This window comes from Lutra lutra, chromosome 18, assembly GCF_902655055.1.
Source record: "Lutra lutra chromosome 18, mLutLut1.2, whole genome shotgun sequence".
Lineage (NCBI taxonomy): Eukaryota > Metazoa > Chordata > Mammalia > Carnivora > Mustelidae > Lutra > Lutra lutra.
This window is the reverse complement of record NC_062295.1, coordinates 11,938,649-11,963,819: the sequence shown is the minus strand read 5'-3', so window position 1 is coordinate 11,963,819 and position 25,171 is coordinate 11,938,649. Positions and strand designations below refer to the sequence as shown.

General features: G+C 52.6%; 3 protein-coding genes across 8 annotated transcripts in view; 1 reads left to right on the top strand and 2 right to left on the bottom strand.

Moving 5' to 3' along the window:
* PDXDC1 (pyridoxal dependent decarboxylase domain containing 1) overlaps positions 1-749 on the top strand; it is a 56,928-nt gene extending 56,179 nt beyond the window's left edge. For all 5 annotated transcript variants that reach the window (XM_047714097.1, XM_047714095.1, XM_047714094.1 and 2 more), the window contains one exon: positions 699-749. In XM_047714097.1, the coding sequence (XP_047570053.1) occupies positions 699-734 (36 nt within the window). In that variant the 3' untranslated portion in view covers positions 735-749. The remainder of the gene's footprint in view (positions 1-698) is intronic.
* On the bottom strand, positions 30-12,693 carry NTAN1 (N-terminal asparagine amidase). Of its 2 annotated transcripts, XM_047714102.1 has the most exons (10): positions 12,520-12,693; positions 6,855-6,957; positions 6,713-6,778; positions 6,304-6,412; positions 4,517-4,590; positions 3,372-3,425; positions 2,818-2,871; positions 1,983-2,080; positions 743-856; positions 30-366 (listed from the first exon to the last, which is right to left on the bottom strand). In XM_047714102.1, exons 1-10 carry the CDS (start codon positions 12,598-12,600, stop codon positions 187-189), a joined length of 933 nt encoding a protein of 310 aa, XP_047570058.1. In that variant the 5' UTR covers positions 12,601-12,693; the 3' UTR covers positions 30-186. The 2 variants fall into 2 exon arrangements, with proteins under 2 accessions (XP_047570058.1, XP_047570059.1); XM_047714103.1 differs by lacking the exon at positions 6,855-6,957 and having other exon boundaries at positions 12,520-12,651.
* Positions 12,694-14,244: 1,551 nt separating this feature from the next.
* RRN3 (RRN3 homolog, RNA polymerase I transcription factor) overlaps positions 14,245-25,171 on the bottom strand; it is a 29,807-nt gene continuing 18,880 nt past the window's right edge. The window contains 7 exon segments of the mRNA XM_047714101.1: positions 14,245-16,137; positions 16,806-16,893; positions 17,851-18,003; positions 19,663-19,771; positions 21,895-22,079; positions 22,997-23,127; positions 24,377-24,507. Coding sequence (XP_047570057.1) covers positions 15,976-16,137; positions 16,806-16,893; positions 17,851-18,003; positions 19,663-19,771; positions 21,895-22,079; positions 22,997-23,127; positions 24,377-24,507 — 959 coding nt within the window. The 3' untranslated portion in view covers positions 14,245-15,975.

Sequence of the window (25,171 nt, the reverse complement as noted above, 5' to 3'; positions counted from 1 at the left end):
GAGAAGCAGAAAGTAAACCCTGTAACAAATGCCTTTGCCAAAATAAGATTTTATTTTGAAAGTCATTTGAAGGACAGTAAGGAGGGAGACCTAGGACTCGGCAGATGGAGACTCTGATGCCCGTTCTCCGCAGGCCCCGCGGTGGTCCGTCAGGCCGGCAAGGTGCTTTCTTTGGTGATCCCGTGTTCAGCTTCCGGGAGAAGAGATCTTTTCCCACAAGCCACCTTCATTTTTTTTGTAGAGCAGAGCCTTGTTTCCAGGAAACAGTGCGCTGGTGGGAGATGGGTGTTTTTTTAAAAACATCAAGGTAGACCTAATATGTTCCACAAAGTGGGGCGGCTCAGCCAGAGGCGAAGTGGAAAGGTTCTGGAAAGATAAGATTCTGCGTATGAGAGAGAGGAACAACCTGGCTGTTACCTTTCCTGATAGCCGTCGCAGTATCTCCATGTTCTTCAACCCGGACCTGGACACTCAGGTCACCCAGCATCGAGCCACTGCAGAGTGACCAGGCGGGAGGGGCCCCGCGCCAACGGGGCAAGGAGGTTGGCTGCATCCTCCTCCCGACCCATGCACATGCCTCGGGGACCTGACTTCCCCGCTGACTAGAAGTTCAGCGGGGTCTGCTGACGGCACCTACAGGTAACTACCGCCCATCGCGAGCCAAGCAGCTCTGCTCTAAGCACCTTTTTTTCTTACAGATGAAACCAGCGTGCAGAGATTTACCCAACCCGTAAAGGCTCACCTCTAGGATCTGCTTGTCGTCTTGCTGCAGCCAGAAGTCCACGTGCGGGAAGGGCACCCAGGAGTACGGCCCCAGACGCAGGTGCTCGGTCTCTGCGTCGTAGATGCTAATCATCTAAAACGACCATTTCAGGGGCAGAACGTGAGGCGTGCTCCCCGCTTCTCAGAGCCCGCCAGTGAAGCCGGCCCAGGGTAGGCCCGCAGCCCCGCGTTTACCCGGAGGACAAGCTTCTCGAGAATGTCTCACAGAAGCTGCTCCGGCCCTGGGTGAGTAACAAGCGGTATCGCCTCAGTCCCGACAACGGTCCTCTAGCAAGACCGCGTTTTTCCCACTTGGGGTGAAAACCTGAGGCCCGGAGGGACAGGCACTTAGGCCCGCGGCGGCCCACGGCCCTGCGGGGAGCAGCTGCGGACCCGGCCACGCAGAAGCAGGTCGCACAGGCCGCCCGCCGCCAGATCGAAGGCAGCGAGAGTGCGCCGCGTGCAAGTGCGTGTCTGCTGGCCGTCGGGCTCTGAGACTGGCCTGGGTGCCGGCGTTAGCGGACCAGGCCATGGTGCCGCGGGACAGAGCGCAGGACTTGTCTCCCCGCTGCGTGCTCTGAACCCACACGCGTCCCAGGACGACGTCCACACCTCGTCAGCGCGCACGTCCCTTCGCGGCTGTGACTGTGCCGGCTGGTCTCACCCCGGGAAGGGGCCAGAGAACCCTTCAGGCATTTTTAAATGACATGTAAGGATTGGGTGGTTCTTTTTCCTTCAGAATTAAGGTATTAGTATTAAAAAGCATCCCTGGCGATTAGACTTGCGGAAAGTGACCCGATGATTCTTGTGGGCGAATCCACGTGTTGCGGCAGATCGCCCTTCCGGGACGCGGTCCATGCGTGTGTGGCCGCCGAGGTGCAGAGGCCGAGACCTCTCCCCGCTGCCTGGCTCTGCTTTCCTCGTGAGTCGTGTGTAGGCAAACGGTGCACCAACAAAAAGGGGTTCGTTCTCTGCACTGGATGCTGGGCGCGCACGTTACCTCCCTGTACCCCTTCGGGGCCAAGCGCCTACAACCTAAAACCATTCCTTACTCTTCCGTGTTGTGTGTGGAGGGGAGAGAGGTGACCCCTGATCATTCCGTAGCTTTAAAGAAACTCCTATAAAATGTTCACTTTTAAGGTCTATAAAACTTGAGGCTTTGGAGTGCGATGCCCTTTTTTCCCCCAAACCCCTTAACACAAAGATGATTTCACACTCACTGGTCCTCCTGTTAAAGCCCGGGCAGCCCGCAGCGCCTCCTCCGGACCCCGGTCTGGGAAGGACGCTCGGTAAATCTCCGCGGTCTTAATGTTGACAGCTGCGGGGGACAGACGACATTTTCTTTGACTTAAGACGCAAATGGAAAGTTCGCGTGATCTTACATTTCTACCACGTGTAACAAAGTGCGGAGTCTCCCCGAGAGAGAGGAGAGTCCTCTTGTTCCATTTCCACTGTGAGGTGTCTCCAGCGTCCCCCTTTGCGGAGGGGGACACCGCGGCCTTCCAGCCGAGCCCACCGAGCGCACCGCTGGGGCCTGGGCCAGCCGAGGGGACACTCTGCTCCCAACCCAGGGTGGCTGCACGGTGCCCCCAGCAGCCTGCCATTCCTCCCGGCGGGCACGTGGCCGACCCCCCTGCTTGGCCCGGGGCACAAGTGTGGCTTGGGATCATGGCCAGATCCGGTGTTTGTGTTCTGGCTTCTCTGGAGCCGGGAGAGCTTTACACCTTCCTTAGGAGCAACTTTGTTTGCAACCAGACCTTACGAGGTTGCTTATAGGTAAGGAGATGCAAAGGCCCCAGCTGCTTGGAGCCCCGTTACCATTGCCACCGGGTCTGCCTCCCACCGGCTCCCTTGTTTGTCCTTCATGGCCTCAGAGTGTGGACATTCTTGGTTTCGTAGACAGAGGTTAGAGAAGGCACGCTCCTTGCCCGGGACGCCCCCATTGGGCCCACAGAGGAGCCAGGACAGGAACCTAAACAGTGCCCCAGCGGGCTCACCACGTGGTCCCATCAGCACGGGACCGGCCTCTGATCCTCAGTGAAACATGCTACTTACCGATGCCATAAATGATTGGAAAGTGGTTTTCATTTTCTTCCCGGTCATTTAATTCTAACAACAAAAAAAAAGTTCAAGATTTAATGTCTAAGAAATACTCAACAATTGCTTTCATGTTCCATAATCAAAGCCAAGAAGGAGCCCACACCACAGAAAGGGGAAAAAAAAAAGCAGAACATGCAAGGGACTGTTTTCCTGTGTCCCTGCCAAGTCCCCGAGCCGTGGGGCTGGGGTCCTCAAGCCCCGTCCCGAGCTGGATCCTCCCAGCCCGCCACACCCTCAGCGTCCGCCACTCGTGGTGGCTGCTCCTTCCCAAGAGCTGGGGAAGCCTCTGAAAAGCCCCAGGAAGGAGAGGGGAGTGGCACTGAAGGTGGGGGTCAGGGTAAGGAGGGTCTGCGTCAGGAGGCGGCGCTGGGGGTGGTCGTGGCCGCAGAGGACACCAGTGGGGCACACGTCAGCCACGCGCTGCCGGACTATCCCCATGACCGAGGTGCTCGTGCAGAGTCTTACTTTAGGGGGAGGGCACCAGTCTCGGGGAGGATGGCAGAACTCACCTGTCACACACAACGTCACTAAGTGAATGTCCTCCTCTTGTCTGTCAAATTCACCTACAACGAGAGTTCCCAGTTAGCAGCACACAGGCTGAGCGAGGTGGGACAGGGCCGGGGGGACAGCAGCACCGAGCCATGCCTGTCCAACCTTTGGCCACAACCTGGCCCGTCTGCCGAGGCCAGATTCCTGCGGACTGACGCCACGGCACCCCACCTGCCAAGTGACAGGCCCGTTCCCAGCCTCGGGCCCAAAGGAAACCGACCGGGCCATCCCCTCTTCTCTCCCTGGTGAGGGCAGTGGGGGGACCGCTGACTCGTAAGCTCTTTACTATTAAGGAAATTCTGTCCTGATCAACTGTCATAAAAAGGTTTATCACTGTAAAACATAAATAAAAGGAAAATACAGGCAAGTGTAAGGAGTACGTGGGTTATTAACGGCCACAATCCCGGTGCGTGCCTTTCCTTACCGCCTGTGCCCTGCTGAGCCCACGTTGGGGGGTGAGGGACTGGGAGCAACTCTGTGTCCCGACTGTATGCACCTGCCTGCCACGTAATCCTGAGTCTTGCTTAGTGGCTCCTTAACTATTTACTCGTGGACATTTAACTGCTTCCTAACGTAAAGAATGTTCTTACTGCCCATCTTCAGGCCCAAAGCTCTAGGCACAACTCAGATGGTTTTCTTAGAGTCCCAGGTGGGAGTTACTGCATCCAAGGACGGGAACCTTCAGACCGAAGCCCCGGGGCCAGGTCGCTTCGCCCGTACCGTGTAGCAGCGTCTAGTCCCCGGCGTGTGAGCACGGGGACGGGGCGGGGCTTTTCTTCCTGTGACCCCAGTAGGACTACGGTGGCATCGTTGGTTTTAATATCCTGCGGATTAAGACGCACGTTCCTGCCCAGAGCGGGGTTCTGGCTTCACATGGTTCAGAGCCGACGGTCTCGCACGGTGCCGACTGCCGGTGCCCGGGAAATCTCGGCCCGGCCCCTCCGCCCCTGACAACTTAGCTCTGTTCTGCACGAGTCCCGGCAGGGCCATGCCCGGGGCTCCAAGCTGCGGGGACCCCCCGGAGGTGTGGCACGAAGGAGGACTTTACCCAAGCTACAGTGGGTGCAGACTTTGATCAGAGCTGGGGAGAAAGCGGGGCACTTACTAAGAAGCTGATGAGTAAGTTTTTGTGACAACTGCCTGTCATCACTGAAGCCTCCCACGAGGTGCACCTCCAGCCTGGCAAAGAGACGGGACGGTGGTCAGAGGCCCGCACGACAGCCACGGGGGCCCTGGGTGTGCTTGGGATCTCAGCTCTCCGCGTCCACGAAGCCTCGCTCTACAGCAGTGCTTCCTCCGGACCGCGTCGGGGCCGTGGCGCAGGGAGGACTCGTCTGGGCGGCACTGGGGGAAACGGGTGTGGCTGCCAGGGCTGCACGAGCCTCTGGGGACCCCGCCCAGGGGCCCTGATGGCCGAGGGGAGCTGCGTCTGCACTCGAGACGCCCAGCTCTGCAGGGACAGGACTACCTCACACTTTCACCCACCCAGCGCCGGGTGCTTCCAGAAACCTCTTAACGCATCTCAGCCTGAGAGGGTGCGGGGCTGGGGAGGGGAGGCGGCGGCCGCTGCGGGGACTGTGGGGGGCCCCCTCGCCACACTATGTCCCATCCACCTCACCCGCAAGGAGGGAATATCACTTCCATTTCCAGAAGGAAACAGGGTCTGTTCCTAAAGCCACGCGTACCCAGTACACCAGCTTTTCCAAGCTAGGGACACTGTGCCACTCCCTTGGGGTGACCCTCCCTAGGACGGTCCCCGCGCACACGAGCAGGGCAGAGCCCCAAGAAGCCCCACGGCTGGAAACACCCAGCTCCGCTGCTGGACCCCGTGTTCCCCGCCCTCATCTGCTAATCTGTCCACAGCCAGGGACAGTGAGGGACAGCGCTTTCCAGGACCAACTTCCTGAGGAAGGAACCTGACTGGCCACATCGCCAGCACGAGGACAAGCATCAAGGGGCCCCAACAAACATGAGCCAGCGAGAGGAGCCGTGATGGCCACGGGGCTGGCTCGGGGGCTCCGGGTTCACCTGCCGGGGTACCCTGCCGCACCCCTGCCAGCGCGCCGACGTTGGTTCCAGAACCGCACAAGGATGCCTCCTGCCGGGGGGACCCAGTGCCCAGGGAAATCAGGCACTGCCCGCACGGCTCACCGGCCCCTGAAGCCGGCCCAGCATGGCTGCCACGAAGGAAACTCAGGCCAAGCTTCCCTGCCTGGGCGGCCTCCAGCCCTTCCCGGCTCACACCATCCTGTGGGGCTCCCTGCGGCCCCCCTGCCTTAGCATGTGAGCGCCCCGGAGCAGCTTCTATCTCCCATGGTTGCAGCTGCGGCCTGGGGACCTGGAACGGGTCTGGCTGGGAGCAAGTCCCCGCTAAGTGGCTGCCAGGAGAGTGAATGAACGAACGAATGAATGACTGAACCCAGGGACACGGCATCCGGGGTCTAACAGCGACATCCGACAGGTGAACCTCTAAAAGCACACGAGTGGGCGCCTGGGTGGCTCAGTGGGTTAAGCCGCTGCCTTCAGCTCAGGTCATGATCTCAGGGTCCTGGGATCGAGGCCCGCATCGGGCTCTCTGCTCAGCAGGGAGCCTGCTTCCCTCTCTCTCTCTCTGCTTGCCTCTCTGCCTGCTTGTGATCTCTGTCAAATAAATAAATAAAATCTTAAAAAATAAAAGCACACGAGTGAGGAGACCGCTAGAGGTTCCAAGTCAGACCGCGGGGACCGTCAGCCTGTACCCGTCACCCACAACCACCGACGAGGGCCCGGCGCTGTGCCAGCTGTGCTCCCCTGGAGCAAGCCGGCCGTGACCTCCCGCGCCGCCTCGGCCGGCCCCTCCACACCACGGCACGCAGCTCCTGACGGTGCGGGACGGAAGGGCGTGGAGCTCACCTTCCACACTGGGCGTGGTCGGAGAAGGACTTGATGGAGCTCATGATCAAGGGCACCTCCGCTCTGGTGTCCGATCCATCGCAGTGGGTCAAGCAGGTGGCCCCGTTACCTGGAGAGAAGGGAGGAATGTCTCGGGTTATTCCCACTGAGAACCCGGGACGCGCGGGGCACCTGCTCCGGTCTCTCCCGACCGCATCCCTCCGGGTAGCCTGGACAGAGGAGGAACAGAAACACCTGTGCCGCCCACCGAGCCTCCTGACCGGGGCCCCGGGAGACGCCGTGTAGACTCGAGAGAAGGGGAGCGTGACCGGGCTTCGGAGGGGACCCGAGAACACTCGGGCACAGGCTCTGATGGCCCCACGCGGGCGGCCGCTTTCAGCAACGGTTCCCTTCGCGTCTCTCGCCCTACCTGTGTGCCTCAGGACCACAATGTGACAAGTGGTGGCATCATCAGAACCCAGAATGGAGATGGAGCCTGTTTGAAAAAGAAAGAAAATAAAATATCCAGTAGCCTTGGGGGGTAACGCCCAATTCACTGCTTCCTAACCTACCATCCTTTGGGGAGGTCACTGCCAGCTCTCTTTGCTGAACATACAGAAGGCCCTGGGGTCCCACTTGTTGAACAGACTGACCTCTGAGAAGTCTGGCTCTTTCCTGTTTAATTAAGAAAAAAAAATAAAATAAAATCGTGATGGCAATTAGTAGGGCTGAGTACCCAGCGAGGGCTGGCAGGGCTCGGCGCGTGAGCACCGCGCGGCGGACCGGCCAGGCTCACAGGGCAGTGGCGGCTGTTGCAGGGGACAAGGCAGAGGAACGGTGTGGTTCTGGGCTTTGATGAACCTACAATACGAGATCTAACTCAGGAGCAAGAAACTGCCCAGCTCTGCCGCTGGGCAGGGAATCGGGGTGTCCGGGCGAGTGCCCCAGCCGGCTCTGCAGCCACAGCCCTTGTGGGAGGGAGGCTAGGACTGTCCCCGTCCCCCGTCTGGCCCCCCCCCGTGGGACCCCTGCACTGAGTATGCACCCCAAACACGCACCGCCCCACGCGGCTCACGACGGCCCCGCGGCCAGCAACGCCGGGGACTATAGAGGAAGGTGGCTCGGCGATGTACATGGACAACATGCAAATGTATCAAAAAAACAACAACAAAAAAAAAAACCCAAAACAAAAAGCTCTTAAGTGTGCCGGTTCTACGGCAGGGCTCAGGGGCCGCTACACCTGGGAAGCTCAGCTCAGCAGATGCTCTCGGGTGGGGTCCCTACTGGCGCAGAAAACCGGAAATGAGCGGCCGGAAGTACGCCACCCCATGGAAAGGCCGGGGTACCATTAGGTGTCAGGACTTCCTCTCCTTGAATATGAGCCTGAATTCTTCCAGGGACCCGTGCGTGCGAGTGCAGGATCCCAGACGGCGCGCCCGAAGGGAACCTATCCCCAGGATGGCAGTTACACTGGAGTTCAGGTTTCAAAACTCTTATTAGACTCTAAGTCTAAAAAAACATTTAAAAAAAATAGTAATTAGGGGCACCGGAGGGCTCAGTTGTTAAGCATTTGCCTTTGGCTCAGGTCATGATCTCAGGGTCCTGGGATCGAGCCCCGTGTCGGGCTCCCTGGTCAGCAGGGGGCCTGCTTCTCCCCCTCCCACTCCTCCTGCTGGTGGTCTTTCTCTCTCTCTGTAAAATGAATAAAATCTTAAAAAAAAAAAAGTAATTAAAAAAAAACCCACAGGCGTTCCAATTCTTTAATGAAAACTGAAGGTTTTCAAAGACATCAGGTGGATATACAACTGCGATCATGATAGGATACACGGGCTGTGTCCTTACTTCCTTCTTACTCGCGACAAGCAAGAGAGAAAACAAATTCCTATCCCAGCGGGCAGACAGGGGTGCGTGCAGCGTGGGGCCTGGAACAGAGCCTTCGGGTCTCACAGTCTTGTCTCCTGGCTGGGGCTCACCCAGGCTGGTGCTTGCAGACTTCGTAAAACACAAGATGTAAAAACAGATTAACTCACTCACTAACCACGATCAGCGGGATTAGTTACACCTTGTCCTCTTTTGGCAAACTCGCATTAAGTGGAAGCAAGGCAGCCGTGAACATGACAGCGGCTCCTCCGTGGAACCAACCAGAAGGAGCCCAGAACCTGCCGCGTCAGTTGGGCTGAGAGGAACCAGTGGGACTCGCCAACCTGACACCCGGGGCGCCTTCTCACCTTCAGGGAGAGCAACAGCTGGAAGAACGCAGCGTTTCCTCTCTGTTATTCCTTGCACACATACCTCTGGCTTTATTCTTTCGGGGCCGGGGGAGGGAGGGTGAAGGCCACTTTCATGAGGGGTCACCGCCCGAAAGCAAAGCCGAGACCAGAAATCACATCGTCCCAGCCCCCCTTCTCTCCCCCCAAGGCTCCTCTTCCCCCAACAGACAGGAGCATAAACTCATTATCAGAAGAGACGATGCCAAGGCCTCTGGGAGGCTCCGTCATTAAGCCTCTGCCTTCGGCTCAGGTCTCTATCCCAGAGTCCTGGGATCGAGTCCCGCATCAGGCTCCTTTCTTAGTGGGGAGCCTGCTTCTCCCTCTCCCTCTGCCTGCCACCGCCCTGCCTACTTGTCTCTGTGTCAAATAAATAAAATCCTTAAAAAGAAAAAAAAAAGACGAAGAAGAAATGATGCCACAAAGCGAAAAGAACATGTTGTCTTGGTTTCCCAATTTTAAGAAATAAAAAAAAAGTTTAGCCACACGTCCCCACTGCGGGAAAACACCGACAGCTCCTTGGTGAACTCCCAACCCGTCCCAAAATAAAGGAGCCCCGTCCTCTCGACCTCTGACGTTCTCTGGACACTCAGATCCCTACGGAACCCCCGTCCGGCAGCCTCTCATTTCCCAACTCCTCTGCCTTCGCGCCGCTCGCTGAAGCCAGGGCTCAAACTTTTCTCTGAAAAGGGCCCGAGAGGAACTATTTTGGGCTCTGCTGGTGCGTTCTCGTCTTGCAAGCACCAGGCTCTGCTGTGCAGCCCGAGAGCAGCAGAGACAACATGTAAACAACCGGACGGGCGCCGTGAACCCAGAAGATTCTGCTGACGGACAACACCGCAATCTGAATTAACTTGTCATTTCACATGTCACGAAATACGCCTCTTTGGATTTCCCCCCCCCCCCCCCCCCACCATTTAAAAATGTAAAAGCCACTCGTGGCTCACGGGCTGTGCAGAGACCGCATCGGGCCGGGGGCTGCAGTTTGCGGACCCCGGTCCTGGCCAGTCACAGAATGACCAAGTGTCCCCTTACCCCTCCTCCTGGAGTCTGTCCATTCTTCCTGCAAATTCTCCTGCCCTGGGGAAAAGGGAATGATGCCGTCTGCTCCTTAGCCTGCGTGAGGATTAACTAGGGGGCTGTCCCCATGGCCGCCTGTTTCCCTGACCCCGAGGTCCCCCTCGCCACCCACACTACCCTCCCCGATGGCGGCCCTGCGTCAGTTCTAAACATGGCTCTGTCACACCCCTTTCCTGCTCGGAAACCCTTCGAGTCCAGCCATCTCACGGGTGGGAATCATTACAGGGGCTGACGAAGGCGGAGCTGTGAATGTTGGTAATGCAGGAGATTTAGAAACCTCCTGCGCGCAGAGAAGCAGGAACTAAGTTACGCTGCGTTCATGTCATGGAATCCTATGGCACCACACTTAGCAAGGTGCTGGGGGCACTGCTTACGGAGCCCCAGTGGGGGACTGGGTAAAAGCAAAGGCTCGAAGAGCGCACCCCCCGAAGGAATGTTCTGGGGTGCAGACCATGACCTAGACCCGCCCTGCCTCACAGAGTAGCCACCAGCCACACCCGGCTGTCGAGCACCTGAAACATGGCCAGTGTGACTGAGGAACTGAGCTTTCCATTGTCTTACAGGGTAATGGCACCTAAGTAGCCACAAATAGTGGGGAGAGTCGGGGTCCACACTGAGCAGAGCCACGTTAGAGCCAAAGGCAGGCCACCAGGGTCCCCATGCCAGCTTTGCCACTTCCAGGACGCGGGACTCTGGGCAACTCACTCCACCTGTCTGTGCCTCCAAGGGCTCATCTCTCAAATGGGCTCATCTCTAAAACAGGCCTAGCGAGAGCACCTGCTTCCGCAGGTGAGGCCCCAGGAACGGGGGCGGCAGCTGCTCTGTGCTGGGCCTGGCTAGGGACCGGCTTCTAACTGCCACTGCGGCACAGGCCACATCTTTCCGTGAAAAAGACACATCACCGACCAGAGTATGTAGTTTGCGCTCCCTTTCAGAAGTACATCACTCGTATATAAAGAAAACCCTCTGTCGAGACGGGTACCAAGACGTCTGGAGTGGTTGTGGTCCTCTTGACATTTATATGTTCTGACAAAGGGGACAGGCTACTTGTTACAGAAAACCTAATGAAAGCTTTCATCTCCCCCCACTGCTTATTCTTTGAAAGATCCTCGGAAACCCCTCTGACCCGAGGCCGCCCACTTCCCTGGTTCTCTATTTTCTACTCTTCTCCGCTCACACCCTCTGCCCAGGCCAGTCCACCCGCCCTCTCAGGGCGCTTGCCCTCCTGCCCACGCAGCTCAGCTAGAATGCCCTCACCCTCCTCCCCCTGCTCGATCTCTCCCCTGCGTCCATCCTTCTTCCCTAAGACTGCTGCAAAGGCCGGTGACACCCCCAGTTTCCTGAAATGCGCACTGCCCCGGCCCCCTACACAGGCCGGCAGACTCCGCATCGGGCCTGCCGCTTGGGACTCTCATCTTTCTGACCTTTTATCACAGAAATTCTCAGAGAAACATAAAAATAGTGTCACCTAAATTCTGCAGGCAGCTGATTTTCCCCTTGGTAAGTCCTACTCTGACTTCATTAGTTAACGAGGTAACAGCGATGCAGCCTCAGGAAAATGCTTAGCACAGGGCCCGGTGGTGCTGGCTACATCACAGCTGTTTTCTTGACCTGCAGGCTGGGAATCACCGAGTGTTCCCTTTCCCCTGCTACTCCCCATCCTTCGGGTCATTCTCAGGGGTCCCTCTGTTCAGTCATGGATAGAACAAGAATTTACAAAGTGCAGATTCGTGACCAGAGACTGCCCTAGGCTGGGAGGACACGGAGCAGTAACAGACACACACTGTTCAGGAAGCCCACTTTCGGGGGGCAGGGGATGGGGGGGGCAGGTCGACACAAGTATGCAGACAAAATAATTCCAAAGCGTGCAACGGAGAACAGGAAAGCCCAAGACGACCTTCCGCGCGCCCCCGGGCTGCGTCGAGCCCCCGTGCCTCCCCTCTCAGAGGGAAAACCGGCATTCTAACTGTAGGCACTTAGCAGCCCAGGGCGTCCGAGCCATTCCGTGATTAAAGACCAGCCGCTCTAACTCGGCTGGGAAGCGTTCGGCCCTGATTGTAGGACACACGCGCACACGGTGCCCGACAGACATCAGCAGCTCAGGACGAACGAACTGACTCCAGTCCACGAGCTGACAGATTCCCCCGCAACCGGATCTGGACCCGTTTCTTTTTTACATTAAGAACCCCTTTCTCTGCCTAAGCGTGGACTGAGGGTTCAGAGAGAACTATTTGAGGACAAAAGCAGGAAGACGAAACAAAACCTAACCCTTCCATCAGGGCGTGGTCCTCAACAAGGCTCAGCTGGGGGAAAAGCACGGCCCTTTCTTCTGGCTAAAAATACCCGGGGCCCTAAGCCTCGGGGTGGAGGGGGTGGGGGGTGCGGGGTGGGAAGAAGCCCGGGGGAGCGGCCGGATGCCCCTGGCCGCAGCCCCGCCGGGAGGAGCCGCTCCCCGCGGGGCGCGGTCCCCCGCGACTGCCGGCGCGCAGGGGCGCTGCCCGGTTGGCCTCAACCCGCCAAGCCCGGCTGGGGGTGGGGACCGGCCTGCCCTGGGTCGCGGAGTCCCCGGGCGCCCTCCGACCGGCGTGCTGTGCGCCCTCGGGCAAGTCGCCTAACCTCTCTGGGCCGCCGGCCCCTCGCCCGGCCTCGGCGGATGCCCTCGAACGTCCAAGGGAGGGGAAAGCCGCACAGACGCCCCGAGCCAAGGCAGAGAGTCGCTGCCGGCGGCCGGGGCTCCCGACGTGCCGCCGGCCGCTCCGCTGCGCCGAGTTTAAACTCTGCCTCCGGGAGCGCGGCTGGAGGCGGCGGGGCGAGGGGGGTCGGGCCCGCCCGCCAGGGTCCCTCGGGCCCGCCTCGAAGCCCCCCTCCCCCCGGCCCGGGCCCCGCTCACCTCCAGAGGCGGGTGGGCTCGCACGAGGTCTCCGGCGGACTGCGGCAGCCGCACTCGCCGCCCTTCGACGAGCAGCGGCATCGCGGAGGCGGCCTCCCCGGCAGGCCCAGGGAGGCGGCGGCCTCCCCAGCCCCCGGCCGCCCGCGGCCCCCGCCTCCGGGCCGCCCCGCCCCGCCCCCCGCGGGCGCCGCCGGGAACTGAAGTCCCATGGGGAAGGGGGCGGTGCATTCCGGAGCGGCTGGGGAAACCGAGGGCGGGGCCGCACTGCCCTGTGGGAGATGTAGTCCAAACGGGAGGAGGCGGCCCGCGACCGGCCCCCTCCGCAGGGGGCGCTGGGAAATGTAGTCCCGAAAACGTGGACGTCCAAGAAAGGCGGGGCCTCAGCTTCTGGTGCCCTGCTTGGCTGGGTTCGAGGGTCAGCCAGCCTGGCCGGAGTGTGGCTTCCGGGATCCGACCGTCTCGAGTCAAGATCACGGCTCTACTACTTCTTGTATTGCCCTTGAGCAGGTTATCTGAGTTGCGGAAGCTGCTGTGCTCCTCAACAGGATTGTGTTCAATCAACAATGAACGTTGAACTGCGAAAATAGAGCCGAAACCTGGCTAGCCCCACACATGCAGAAACCCTCAGGAACACTTGCTGCTTGGCGTCCAGGAGGCACGCACTGATGGGCTCAGAACCCTGGGAATAAAAATCAAGATACCATCCAGTCCCTACTGAGGACAGGTATCTGGGTGCGAGGCCTCTCACCTAGGGGCTCTGTTATAAATTTGGAAATACTCCTTAAACAGACCCAACTCCACATTACGGTAACCAGAAGGCAACTTTACGAAAGTAGTGGTGAGATGAACAGCCGCCGCACAGAGCAAACACTGTTGGAGTGGCATTTGAATTCCACCGCCTTAGTTTTTCAAAGCTCCCAGGGGGATTCTAGGACCAAAACTAAGAAGCAGTGACTGGCAGGTGGCAAACACTGGCCGCTCCTCTCCAGGTGAGATCTCTTCAGCTGGTACCAAGGAGGCAACCGGTGTGGATGGAATGAATGTTACCCTTGCCTGGGAAAGACCCTGCCATGGAAGTACTTCCTGCTTAACTACCTTCTCACCAGGCAGCTCAACAGCTACTGCCTTTCCATGCATTTTCACTGAATCCTCACAACCCTATGGTCGGTCATAGTTACGTCCACCTTACAGCTCCAAGTGGAGCTCAGACTTGTTCAAGGTCACACAGCTGGCTAGAGAAACGCCGATTGTGTTATCCGTGACACTTGAGAAGTCCCTGGCCCTTTCGCACTTGAACTAATTCACCACTTCTCATTAAGGAAGAGCCGACCATAGCAGACAGACAACAGGACAGACCTTGGAACTCCGACCCCGAACGAAGGCCTGCTTTTCAATAAGAGGAATAGAAAATCCTTTTTCTAGAATTCCCAATGAAATTTCCCAATTTTTCCCCTCGCAGATGTTCCTTTAAAGCATGTGCATTTTTTAAGTAAGTGTTCTGCGGGAACCTGTTCAGGCCTGGGGGGTCTCTAGTGGCTGGGCGTGCTCACAGAGTCCCTGACACTTGGCTGCTCCTGGAAGTCGCTCTCCTCCCCAGCATGTACTTTGTCTCCCAGCACCCGCAGCCGCTATGGCGCGACTTCGGCCTCTGACGGAGTAAGGGCTCAGCTGCAGTTTCTCACGGAGCTTTAACAGAGATCAGTAAAAAGCACAGAAACCACGACATCAGTGTTAGAAGCCTCTTTATTGGGGTACCTCCCTTGACTCCTTTACTGGTGTAAGAACCAAAGGTCCAGATTAACCATGCCATTGTTTTATGTCCGCAAAATTTTTTTTCCCTCCAACTCCTTTGAAATTAAACAGATTTGTTTACAAAGACAGCCTTAACTACATTAAAACTTCTCAACCCACAAAGGCCCGCTTACCTTATAGGGACACACTTTCATGTACTCATTTACCTCGGGTACAAAAACCCCACCATTTTGCCAGCAGTTAAAGGAACAGAGAACCCAAAGGTTCTCGAATCACTTTCCACCAAGTCACCAAAAGAAAATCTGCAATATCCAAAACTTTTTAAACCCATAAAAATTTGTTTTCCAAAAACATATTTACCCTACATTGCCATCAATATAATTATACAAGAGCATACAAAGCCCTAGGAAAGAGAAAGTATTTCATTACAAAATATTTGTGATCAAGAAAATATCGCTTGCCTTTAAATAATAGGAAAAGTGGCAGAAAAATAAATATGTTTAGAGATGTCCATTTTCGCAAGTAACAAAAAAGTTCACAAATAAGGAATGAAGCTAAAATATGCATTGGCTACAAAATTAATCCAACAGTGTTTGCACACGTGTCATAAAGTGAGGTTGTGTCGACTCCTCTCTCTCAGTGTTTAGTTATAAAAGTACAAAAAGAGCCTCCCCAGAGGAAGATCTCACCGAGCCGAAATCCACGATACGAACAGCCAGGAGACAGAAGCCGGAGCTGTGACCTTGGTCTATTGTTGCTAGCGAAACCATCCCACCAGATGACCCAAGCCCCCCTTTCCCCGCCCCGTTAGCACAGAGAAAATTCTCAAAATGACCAACTGATTCTAGTTAAAAAAAAAAAAAAAGAAGAAAGAAAAGAAAAAAAAATCCAAGTAACATTGCACTACAAATGAGTAGTTTCCGTTCTAATAGCTCCTGGGAACCCCAGGGTAAAATGTCAGGTGCTGTGTTTTAGAAAAGTCCAACCCCACTCTCCATGCATGGGAATTCCATTTACCCCGAACTCTTGTGTTTCTTTTAAATCCATTTTTAAACTCACAAGTGTATGATTTGTCTGCGTCTGTTTCCCTAATCCTCCATCTCTTCTCTCTAGGATTTCACTGGTCTCCAAAGTCCATGGGGATCTTCCCTGTCAGCTCCAGCTTCCAGCATCAGGGACCAGCTCTGGCCACCTCCGCACCTTCCTCCCGTCCCCCCTACACCTCACTGAAATCCCAACACACAGATCCAGGTCCCACTGAGGGGCAACAATGTGTCCAAAGTAAATCATTTTAAAGACACTGAGTAGCGTCTACATAGAGCATTTTTTTCACTGAAAAGAAATCAGATCAACACAGTCTTGTGACTACGGCTCAGACAAAACCTGTATGAAAAATGCAATTGGTTAAAACAGGCTATTGCCAGTATTAGAAATTTCACAATGATGTCCGAAAGCTGTAATAGAAATAAAATATACATTAAACAGCCAAGTCTTCAACATTTATCATCAACTCCATTCTAAAATATTGCACATGATATCCAGTCTTCTCCTTGTCTGGAGGGGAGTAAAAATGAAAAAAACCACATCCGTTCAGACAGTAGAGTAGGTCTACTTTGCAAGTAAGATGCCTGAGGCATGTCCTCACTCTAGTCCAAACAGGGTGAGCCCTGGTACTGACGGGCATGATAGGGAGGAATGCCCTTCTCAATCACAAATCCTTGAGATCACAGGGGACTGGTCTGGCAGGAATAACACGGGAGGGGAGCCCACACTGCTCGAGGGACTTCGGAAATGCGCGTCAAAGGAGCTTGGAGTGATCCCAACTTCACCTTTCAAAAAATCATCATCCTCATCTTCCACCACCTCCTGTACAAAGAACAGAGGTTATCAGTAGGAACACCAGGGCCGTGTGAAATTTCAAGAGTTCCTCTCAGGAACGTGCCACTTCTGGAAAGAGGAAAGTAAAGAAACGTATCTTAATTCTGGAAGCTTCCCCTGACACGCACTTTTTCATTACCAACCACCGACACAACTGTCCGTCACACGTAACTACTCATTAGGTCTGATTTTTTTGAACAGATTTTAAGCTCACAGAGGGCAGGTGGCACATGTCTTTCTTGCTCAGCGTCCTCACCCTTGTACCTAACACAGTGTGAATGAGTGAAGGAACGATCCCCCACCCCCAAACCAACCAAACCCAAGCTAAATACAAAGAAAAAAAGAGCTTTCCAATGACTACTTACGAAAAACGAGACCTAAATAAATTTGAGATTGTTACTTGGTGGTGGTGATCACACGAAGATGTGAATTTGCTGAGCTGATTAACCTTCACTTCCCAAAGTTCACTTACCAAGTGTCTAAACATTCATCAAAAAACCAAAAAATTCTTTTCGTAAGAAGAATATTACCTGAGTTTGGATTTTTGCAAAGGCGGAATTAATAAAATGTGTTTTTTAAGTGTGACATTGCTGTTTACCATTTGATTGTGGTCTGTAACCACGCTGGAGCTTCCCAGGGTGCTGAGTCAAATTTACCTGTTTAATGGGTTTCTTCAACTCCTGAAGCTCTTCTGCACTCATGTCTTCCCATATCTGATAAATAGGATCGATGAATTTCTTCGACCTGTGGACAGAGGTCAATTTCAAAATCACGTTCCATGCCACACTAGAGGTCAGATTTGTCTGGCTCTTTTTTCACAGGATCCACTACCCAAAATAGAAACTACGGCTCAAATAACTGTTGTGCCAAAAAACACCGGATGTCAGAACCGTACACAATGGGGCTCCCAGTCTGTAAAGCTTCATCTACTCAGAAGGCGTATTCAGCTACTGTTTCTCATCTTTTTATTTTCTTTTTTCCATCTTTTTATTTTCAAGTGAAATTATTTCTCAACTCTGCCAGAACCGACAATGAGTTAGAATAGGTCCAAATGAAAACAAAACTATATTACTCTGGAATTCATTTTTTTATATTCCGACGGTAAATCTATTGAAGATTAGTCTGGGAAAAAAGACCAATGTGGTGGCTTCAGTCAACTGTGACTTGGGGGACCAGACAATCCTAAATGTGGTGTTGCTAGTGAGAAACTGCACAGCACGCAGAAGTCCTGCTTCCTTATACAAACGCCAAGTTCAAGACTGGCCTGGAGGTTTCCCACCATCACCCACCCAGATAGACTACACGGCTGCCGTTCATCCTTGGCAATAGCGGGGAAGGTGCTCTCTAGAGGGAGGAACAAGTCGCTTGGCAGAAAATTCTGAGCCACGAAAGGCAGTGCCCTCCCCATCCAGGCACCTCTATGCCCAGTCCCTTTCATGTTGAAACCAACTGGTTTACAGAAAAACAAAAGATAAATGAGAAACCTCTGGTGTCAATCTGGGGTTCTTCCTGAACTACAGGTCTGCACAGCCCTCAGCCTCTAAAAGGCCTTCTCTGCCTTGGGGACCCGAAACACGTGAAGGGGACCCTGAGCCACTGATAAACAGCAGGAGCGCCACTTACGACAAAGAAACCCCCAGCAAATACATGTCCCACATACAGTCCCCCCCACCCCCCGTCCGGCCGCAGGCTGAGTCCCACCTCTTAAGCACACAAGGATCGAAGGGGAAGAAGGTGTCAAGCGGGTTTGTGCAGGTCTGCACCGAGTCCCCGCCCGCCGTGTTTCGAATGACTGGCAGCATCTGGCGATTGTTCCTCTCGATGATGGTGTAGCAGAAGACCAGCTGGTACTTACTGCGAACAGAGCCGAGACACGGACAAAGAGTTAACCTTGCGGCTAAGTCCGCATGGAGGTGCCTGTTTGTGTGACAACCAGGCTGACCACAAAGATGCTGTCACACAGAACACGTCCAAGAAAAAAAAAACATGTAAAAAAGGAAGCGATGCTTTTAGGGTGTAGCTTACAGGCCTGCTGCGCACACACCTCCCAGGAGCAGGAAGGTGTGGCCATCGCTTTACACCGCCAGCGGGCTCAGGATATGCACGACTCACTAAAAATCAGTGTGTTTGAGGGAGAACTCTTGCGGTTTGCAAGATGCTGTGAACTAAGTGACGTCTGCGATCTGTAAGAGAACGAGGAGGCCGGCGGAAGGTGTGCCCCGAGGACAGCGGTCGCTGAGGGAGGGACCTGGCCACTGAGCTGAGGGCTCCACCTGACATGCCTGTAATGAGGCCCCTAAGCCCCCAATTCTGAAAAAGTAATGGCCTAAATCCCAACAAATGATTGATTAAAAACAAATGGACAGAACAAGACTCAGCAGATCAAATCAAATGCAAGTTATGGGTCCACAGGAATCCCCATCCCATTAGGAAGCGAACGCAGCAGCCACGGGATGCCGCATCAGTTTGACACAGACCTCCAGGCCCAGCTCTTGCTCTCGGCCTCACTCCGGACCCCAGACCCGCAGCCTCTCGCACAGCGGGCTCCCCGCCGTGAACATTCTAGGGGCTCCTGCCTCTGCTGCTCTTCGTCGGCCGCCTGCTATCTCCCACACTGTGCTGGGACCCTTCACACCGCTCCCCGCCGTGCTCCTGCTTGTCGTCTGTTCCTTTCCTTGATCCCGTTATCATTTCTGAGATCCCAGGAGACAGAACACCTTGAACTACAAGCCCAGCAAAGGAAAAATAAGATTACTGAATAAGAGCAGCAGGGACTAAGGGATAAAGACCTAAGACCTAAGGGACTAAGGGATGAAGAATTATCTTCGTCTTCTAACAGAACAGACCCTTACGTGTTGAAGATTCTAAGCTATGACCCTACCCTGAACACCTGGATCAAGGGCTCAAAGTCCCCAACTCACTGTGTACCCAAAGCAGAATCACCCAGGGAATAACGCTAGACCGCCTGCATTTGTGCACCGGCTCGGCCACCGGGGAGCCCCTTCTCACGGGTCGGCCTGTCTCCCAAGGGTGCCACCGTCCCGGTCTGAATCAGGACTTAGCACTTTAACCAGGACTGGGAGGACGCAGGGAGTCCTGCGTGACGCGCCTCCAGGTGCGCGGGGACCCAGCCCCGCCGCGCACAGCCTGATGGACAGCCGCTCGCCAGCCCGTCTCCGGCCGCTGCGTACCCCTCCCGCGGCCGGTCTCTGTGTATTACCCTGAGAAACACCTTTGGTCTGGCCCTCCCCGCTTCCTAGTTGCCTTACTCATTTCAAAGCGCTGAAGCCTCCACTGAATTATCATCTCTGAACACAAAGCACTAGCAACTTCCAGTAGTATCGAAGCATAAAAACAAAAGCTTAACGGCAATGCTCCCTAAAACAATGCAGTTACAGGTTTTTATGTGTTTTATAGTGACTAATTTTACAAAAATGTAGTGGAACTGTACAATACTGATACTAACAAACTTATTTTTAAATAATTCCCACCCATAAAGTGTAAGTAACTTACCTCGTGATTGCAGCAAAAAAGTTCACTACCGAAGGCAGACAAATCTTCAGGGGATTTAGCTGACTCATCACTATACGTTCAAAATTTAGACTTTGAAGGTATCTCAAACCTTTGATTAAAAAACAACACATTTGTTAAAACGTACAAACTTAACAGTCGAAATACCTTGAAGCAGCACGGAGTACTTCACACACCAGAAATATTTCCCACCAAGTCACTTACAGAAATGGTTCAAATAAGTGAGAGCCACACAGTCACACATGCAGAGCCCGGAGAAGGTCATCAGGCCAAACCACACCCACTTGTGACTAAGTCAACTTTTTTTTTTTTTTAAAGATTTTATTTATTTATTTGACAGAGATCACAAGTAGGCAGAGAGGCAGGCAGAGAGAGAGAGGAGGAAGGAGTCTCCCCTCTGAGCAGAGACCCGATACAGGGCTCGATCCCAGGACCCCGGGATCATGACCTGAGCCAAAGGCAGAGGCTTTAACCCACTGAGCCACCTAGGTGCCCCTAAGTCAACTTTTCTAAAGAAAACAGTGTATTCGTTCAAAGACCTGGAAGTAAGCGCACATCCCTAGTGGGCTATAAACTTCTATGACAATTTGGAATTCAGGTATTTGTAAACTCGGGATATTCTGAGTTTGTAAAGGAAAAAAAAAAAACAACATGTGATCTGATCTCAGTTAATCACGAAGTCAGTACGGAGCTAAGGCAACAAGTGAGGTCTCTACTCCCGAGAGGTAATGACTATGATCTGGTGTTCCTCCTTCCCGACTTCGTCAGACAGACGCGTGTGCCGATCTGACGAGAGCAAGCGAACAGCAGGACCTGCGCACATCTGAAATTACCAGTGAAGCTGAGCAAGTTATCGTGTGTGTGACAGCTGTCTTTATGCTTACAAGGCAACTACGGAAGTAGAAGTAAAAGTTAGACACCACTCTCCTAGAACAGATACACAGAATTCTCTCCTCTATTAGTAAAAGACACCTTGCAAGCAAACCAACTTGTGCTTAAGTAAATTTTTTTAGATAATTCTTTAATGTATTTCTTTAAGTTTTATTTATTTAAGTAATCTCTACACCCAACATGGGGCTCAAACTCACAACCCCGAGAGATCAAGAGTCACGTGGTCTTCTGACTGAGCCAGCCAGGGGCCTCATCTTTGAGGAATATTCTGATAAAACTAAAAATGGGATACTGTCATGGCTTGCAAGAACATGCTCTTTAACCAAGAGTCTTACCATTTATTCGTACCCCAAAAAGCAGATACTTTGTTTAAGTTGGGCTAAAACCTTGTCCTACTCCTAGTTTATATAACTAGCTGTAACCTTTTGAGAAGTAACAGAATATGAGTAAACAATACAATGTAACACACACAAGTTTCAGTTCAGAGCTGTGGTTCTCAACTCTCAAGGCAGCTGTGCCCCCAAGAGGACTTGTAGCAGTGTCTGGAGGGTGTTAGCGGTCGCAGTAGACAGTCCGGGCAGCGGTCAGGAGGGTGCTGCTAGCATGTAGTGGACAGAGGGTGCTAAGCATCCTAACACGCCCACGACAGCCCCCACAACAACCAGAGACCCAGCCCCAAATGTCAGATTTTGAGGTTTAGAGGAAACAGCCTATTAAACCATTTGAGTTATTCATCCAAGTATTAAACCATTTAAACGGACTTAACTGGTACTGTTCTTGTCACACTAACCTGACAAACTTCATCTGGTAGATTTTAATTCTATGCAACCCTTAGAAATTAGCAAAACTGCAAACTGGTAGGTTAACGGTTAAGTCCCTAGACAAAGCAGCCTGACTGTTATGACCCCGAGCTTCAGAATCATCTTCATCTTATCCTGCCAATCAATATCATGTGTCTGCTTAGGGTCCCCTGGGAGGGGGGAACGACGCCCGCCCTTCCCAGGCCGGCACAAGGACCAGCAGGAAGCACTGTGCTGGGCCTCATCCGAGGAAGAGCCCCCTCACGGCTCACAATCAGCCTAGATGTCACCCTCTAAAACAGAGGTGATCCACTGCCAATCCATTCTCTGCTCAACAGGGGCCTTTACGGCTTTAGGGGTCTAAGGGCTGCTTGAAATTATGTGTCAAAGTTTGAGTGCATGGGCAGTATTCTGACTCCACAGTTTCCATCAAATTCTCAAAAAAGAAACGACTCCCCCCTTCTCAAGACTGCCAGTATTCCAGAACAATCCAGCTCACCCCCATCAACCCCACACCACTGACCTTCTTTCAGGTTTCCACTTAAAAGCTGCTTGTGTCTAAAAACAAAAGTGTAGAACACAGCTTGGCAGGCCGAATAAAATGGTCCGTGGAGAGCAACGTCACAAAATGCCTTTGCTCCTGAGTCCTGGTTATTAAGGTATCTGTGCAGCCAGTTAAGCAAAAGATCCAGGCACGATTTTACGGTACTAGGGACAAGAAAAACCCAAGTCAACTTCACTTGCTTCACACAAAACCAAGAGTGACGTAAAAACACACAACTACCTCACTACATGCAAAGAACAGTTAGTCTGCAGGCTTCTTCGCCTATTACCCGTGGGCACAGAGAAGCAGCAAACGAAGGAAGGAAGAGGATGGGCGGCAGGAAGACAGCTTTTCAATTCTAAAGTAGAACCTGCGACCTTCTAGCAAGAACAGGCCCCTAAAGCTGCCCATGGCCCCGAGGGATGGTACCATGTCTCCTTATGGACTCTGAAGGACTCCTCCAATGGCCTCCCTGACCTCTCAGAGCAATACAGCCACAGGAAAGGGCACACTTAGCAACATCTTACAAGGAAGAGACTGTGTGACTGACTTCACCCTTCCTTATAGGGTTCTGATGAAGTCCTGTGGCCTATGATGTAGGGTAGAGTGGACAGAGGGCTATCAGTTGTCAGGGACTGGCCCAAATACATCACTGGAAGAAGTAGGCCCAGAGCTGGCCTCCTAAACAGATCTTTCTATTACCTTTAAAAGAGTTTTTTCTTCAGCTTTAAGATACAACTGATTCGGAATGCAAATGAAAAATGACAAACCTATAAAAAGAATCAAAACAGTATACAAACACTGTACAATATCCATGAAGACAAATGGGGCTTCATGTTCAAGTGTAACTATGCAAAACAGAGGACAGAAGCTTTCCATATGAGGCTTTATATGTAAAGGAGACATTTTATTCTGAAACTGCCTTTTGGAAATGTAAACATCTTACACTCGAATGGGGAAATAGATTTTTTCACTTTAAAGGCAGACAAAAATTAGAGCAGGTATTTCTCTGACTTAAGACAATGCTATAATCTTTTTAAAGTGTGACATGAAAAAGCACTTGGAAAATTAGGTTACTTACATAAGAGGAATAAATTTAGCTCTTGCCAAAAAGCTTCCAATATAATTTCCAGCAGCTTGCCTGATGATGGCAGGATTATTTGGATCCTGCAATTTTTTCCAGAGATGTTCCAAAAATGCTTCTGCGAATCCCTATAAAAAGAGAAGGTATTGCTCTAATCTTTTTTAATGCTGAAGAAATCTCTGGCTACTGGAATCCTAAGACTGTAACTCAACCGTAGAGGACAGTGCTAGTATCTCTGTCATACCGCTAGATAAAGAATATATGCAGTTCTCATGGTTCTTAATTTTATAGCATTCTGAGATAATAGTATTAAAAACTAAAGGTGTGGGGCGCCTGGGTGGCTCAGTGGGTTAAGCCGCTGCCTTCGGCTCGGGTCATGGTCTCAGGGTCCTGGGATCGAGCCCCGCATCGGGCTCTCTGCTCAGCGGGGAGCCTGCTTCCTCCTCTCTCTCTGCCTGCCTCTCTGCCTGCTTGTGATCTCTCTCTGTCAAATAAATGGATGAAATCTTTGAAAAAAAAAAAAAAAAAAAAAAAAAACTAAAGGTGTTCCCCAGCCTTAAAAAAGTTTCCCAAACGAGCTGAAATTTAGATACAACCCTACAGATTTCATAGGCTGTGACGGGGCCTTGGAATCCACAACTGATCCCGCCATTTGGCCAGAAATGGAAAGCAGGGACAAGACACTCTTGCGGGGGAACCGTGCAGCAGGCCTGTCACAGTGCCAAGTCCTCTCCCAGTCTCTGACCACATGTACTGACCTTACCCAGAAACACAGACACAGATTCAAGGACAGTGTTCGACTAATTATGCTCATCACAGGAAAAAGACTAAAGCTTTTTTTTAAACAAAAGGCACAAACTCCAACTTCTCCCCAAATAGCTATCTTCAAAAGCTACTAACACATACTTCGGGGCAAAGAATTTAACCTTCTTATCCATGCCCAGTACTCTCCTGACACTTCTAGAAAACTACAAAACAGTGGCAAAGGAACAGTTGTCCATATTTCCTTTTTTTTCCCCCAAACAGAAAGCCAATGCCTAAAGTTTTAAAACTCTGGATTTAGAAGTTGTTTGGGGCTAGCTAGGATCAACTGAGAGAATGAGGACAGAAACAGTTAAAGATCCACGGGGATTTTAATAGCCAGGGCTAGAATGAGAGGGAAGAGCACCACCTAGTGGAGCACACGCAGAATGCCACTTTCGGAGCACCTGGCCTAGGACGAGCTATCATTAGAGGCACCAGAAAAGTGAGCTCAAGAAAAAAAAAAATGCTCACCTCCCGTGTCCTTTCCCAACTCCCCCCACCCCCACCCCTAGTTTTTAAGGGAAAATCATGGGCAAGAATAAAATAAGCTAAGACCATGCTGACAGTACTCACCAGTTTAAAACTGCAGAGGTAAAACATGAAAAACTGTACATGGCAGGAGGCGTGAGTGGGCAACAGGAGTTTGTCGAAGATGGTTATGAGATCTCGATACAGATCCTTTGTTCTGTTGGTATCTACCTTGCCTAAAGAGACAATTTCGCATTTCAGCCTTACACATCATTTTTAAGCTGCCACTTTCGTTTACCAAATTTCTAAAAATACCATTAAGAAACATCATCCACTAAGCTATGATTGTAACAAAATGCCATTTTTATTTTGCACAGATTTTCCTTCATAACTACACTAATCCAGCACCGACAATGAAGCAGGCCCTCCCCTCACACACCACTGTAATGCCATAAATAGGAAGTCCTTCTAAAGGGCAATTCTACTATTTATGTAGCAGAACCCTTTGATCCACTAACTCTACTGCCAGAAATTGATCACGGGCGCACTACCAGACACACACACACACACACACACAAACACAGGATATTCATCACACATTTATAACGGCAAAAAAATGATGGGGGAAGGCGCCTGGGTGGCTCAGTCGGTGAAGTGTCTGCCTTTGGCTTAGGTCACGATCCTAGAATCCTGGGATCGAGTCCTGCATCAGGCTCCCTGCTCAGAAGGGAGCCTGCTTCTCCTCCCTCTGCCCTTCCCCCTCACCTCACTTGCTCACTCTCTCTTTCCAATAAGTAAAATCTTTAAAAAAAAAAAGGGGGGGGGGGGAGAAAAAAATAAGAGACCAGTTAAATCCACACAATCAACAGCAACCTAGACGGATAGCAAATGATCAGAGAA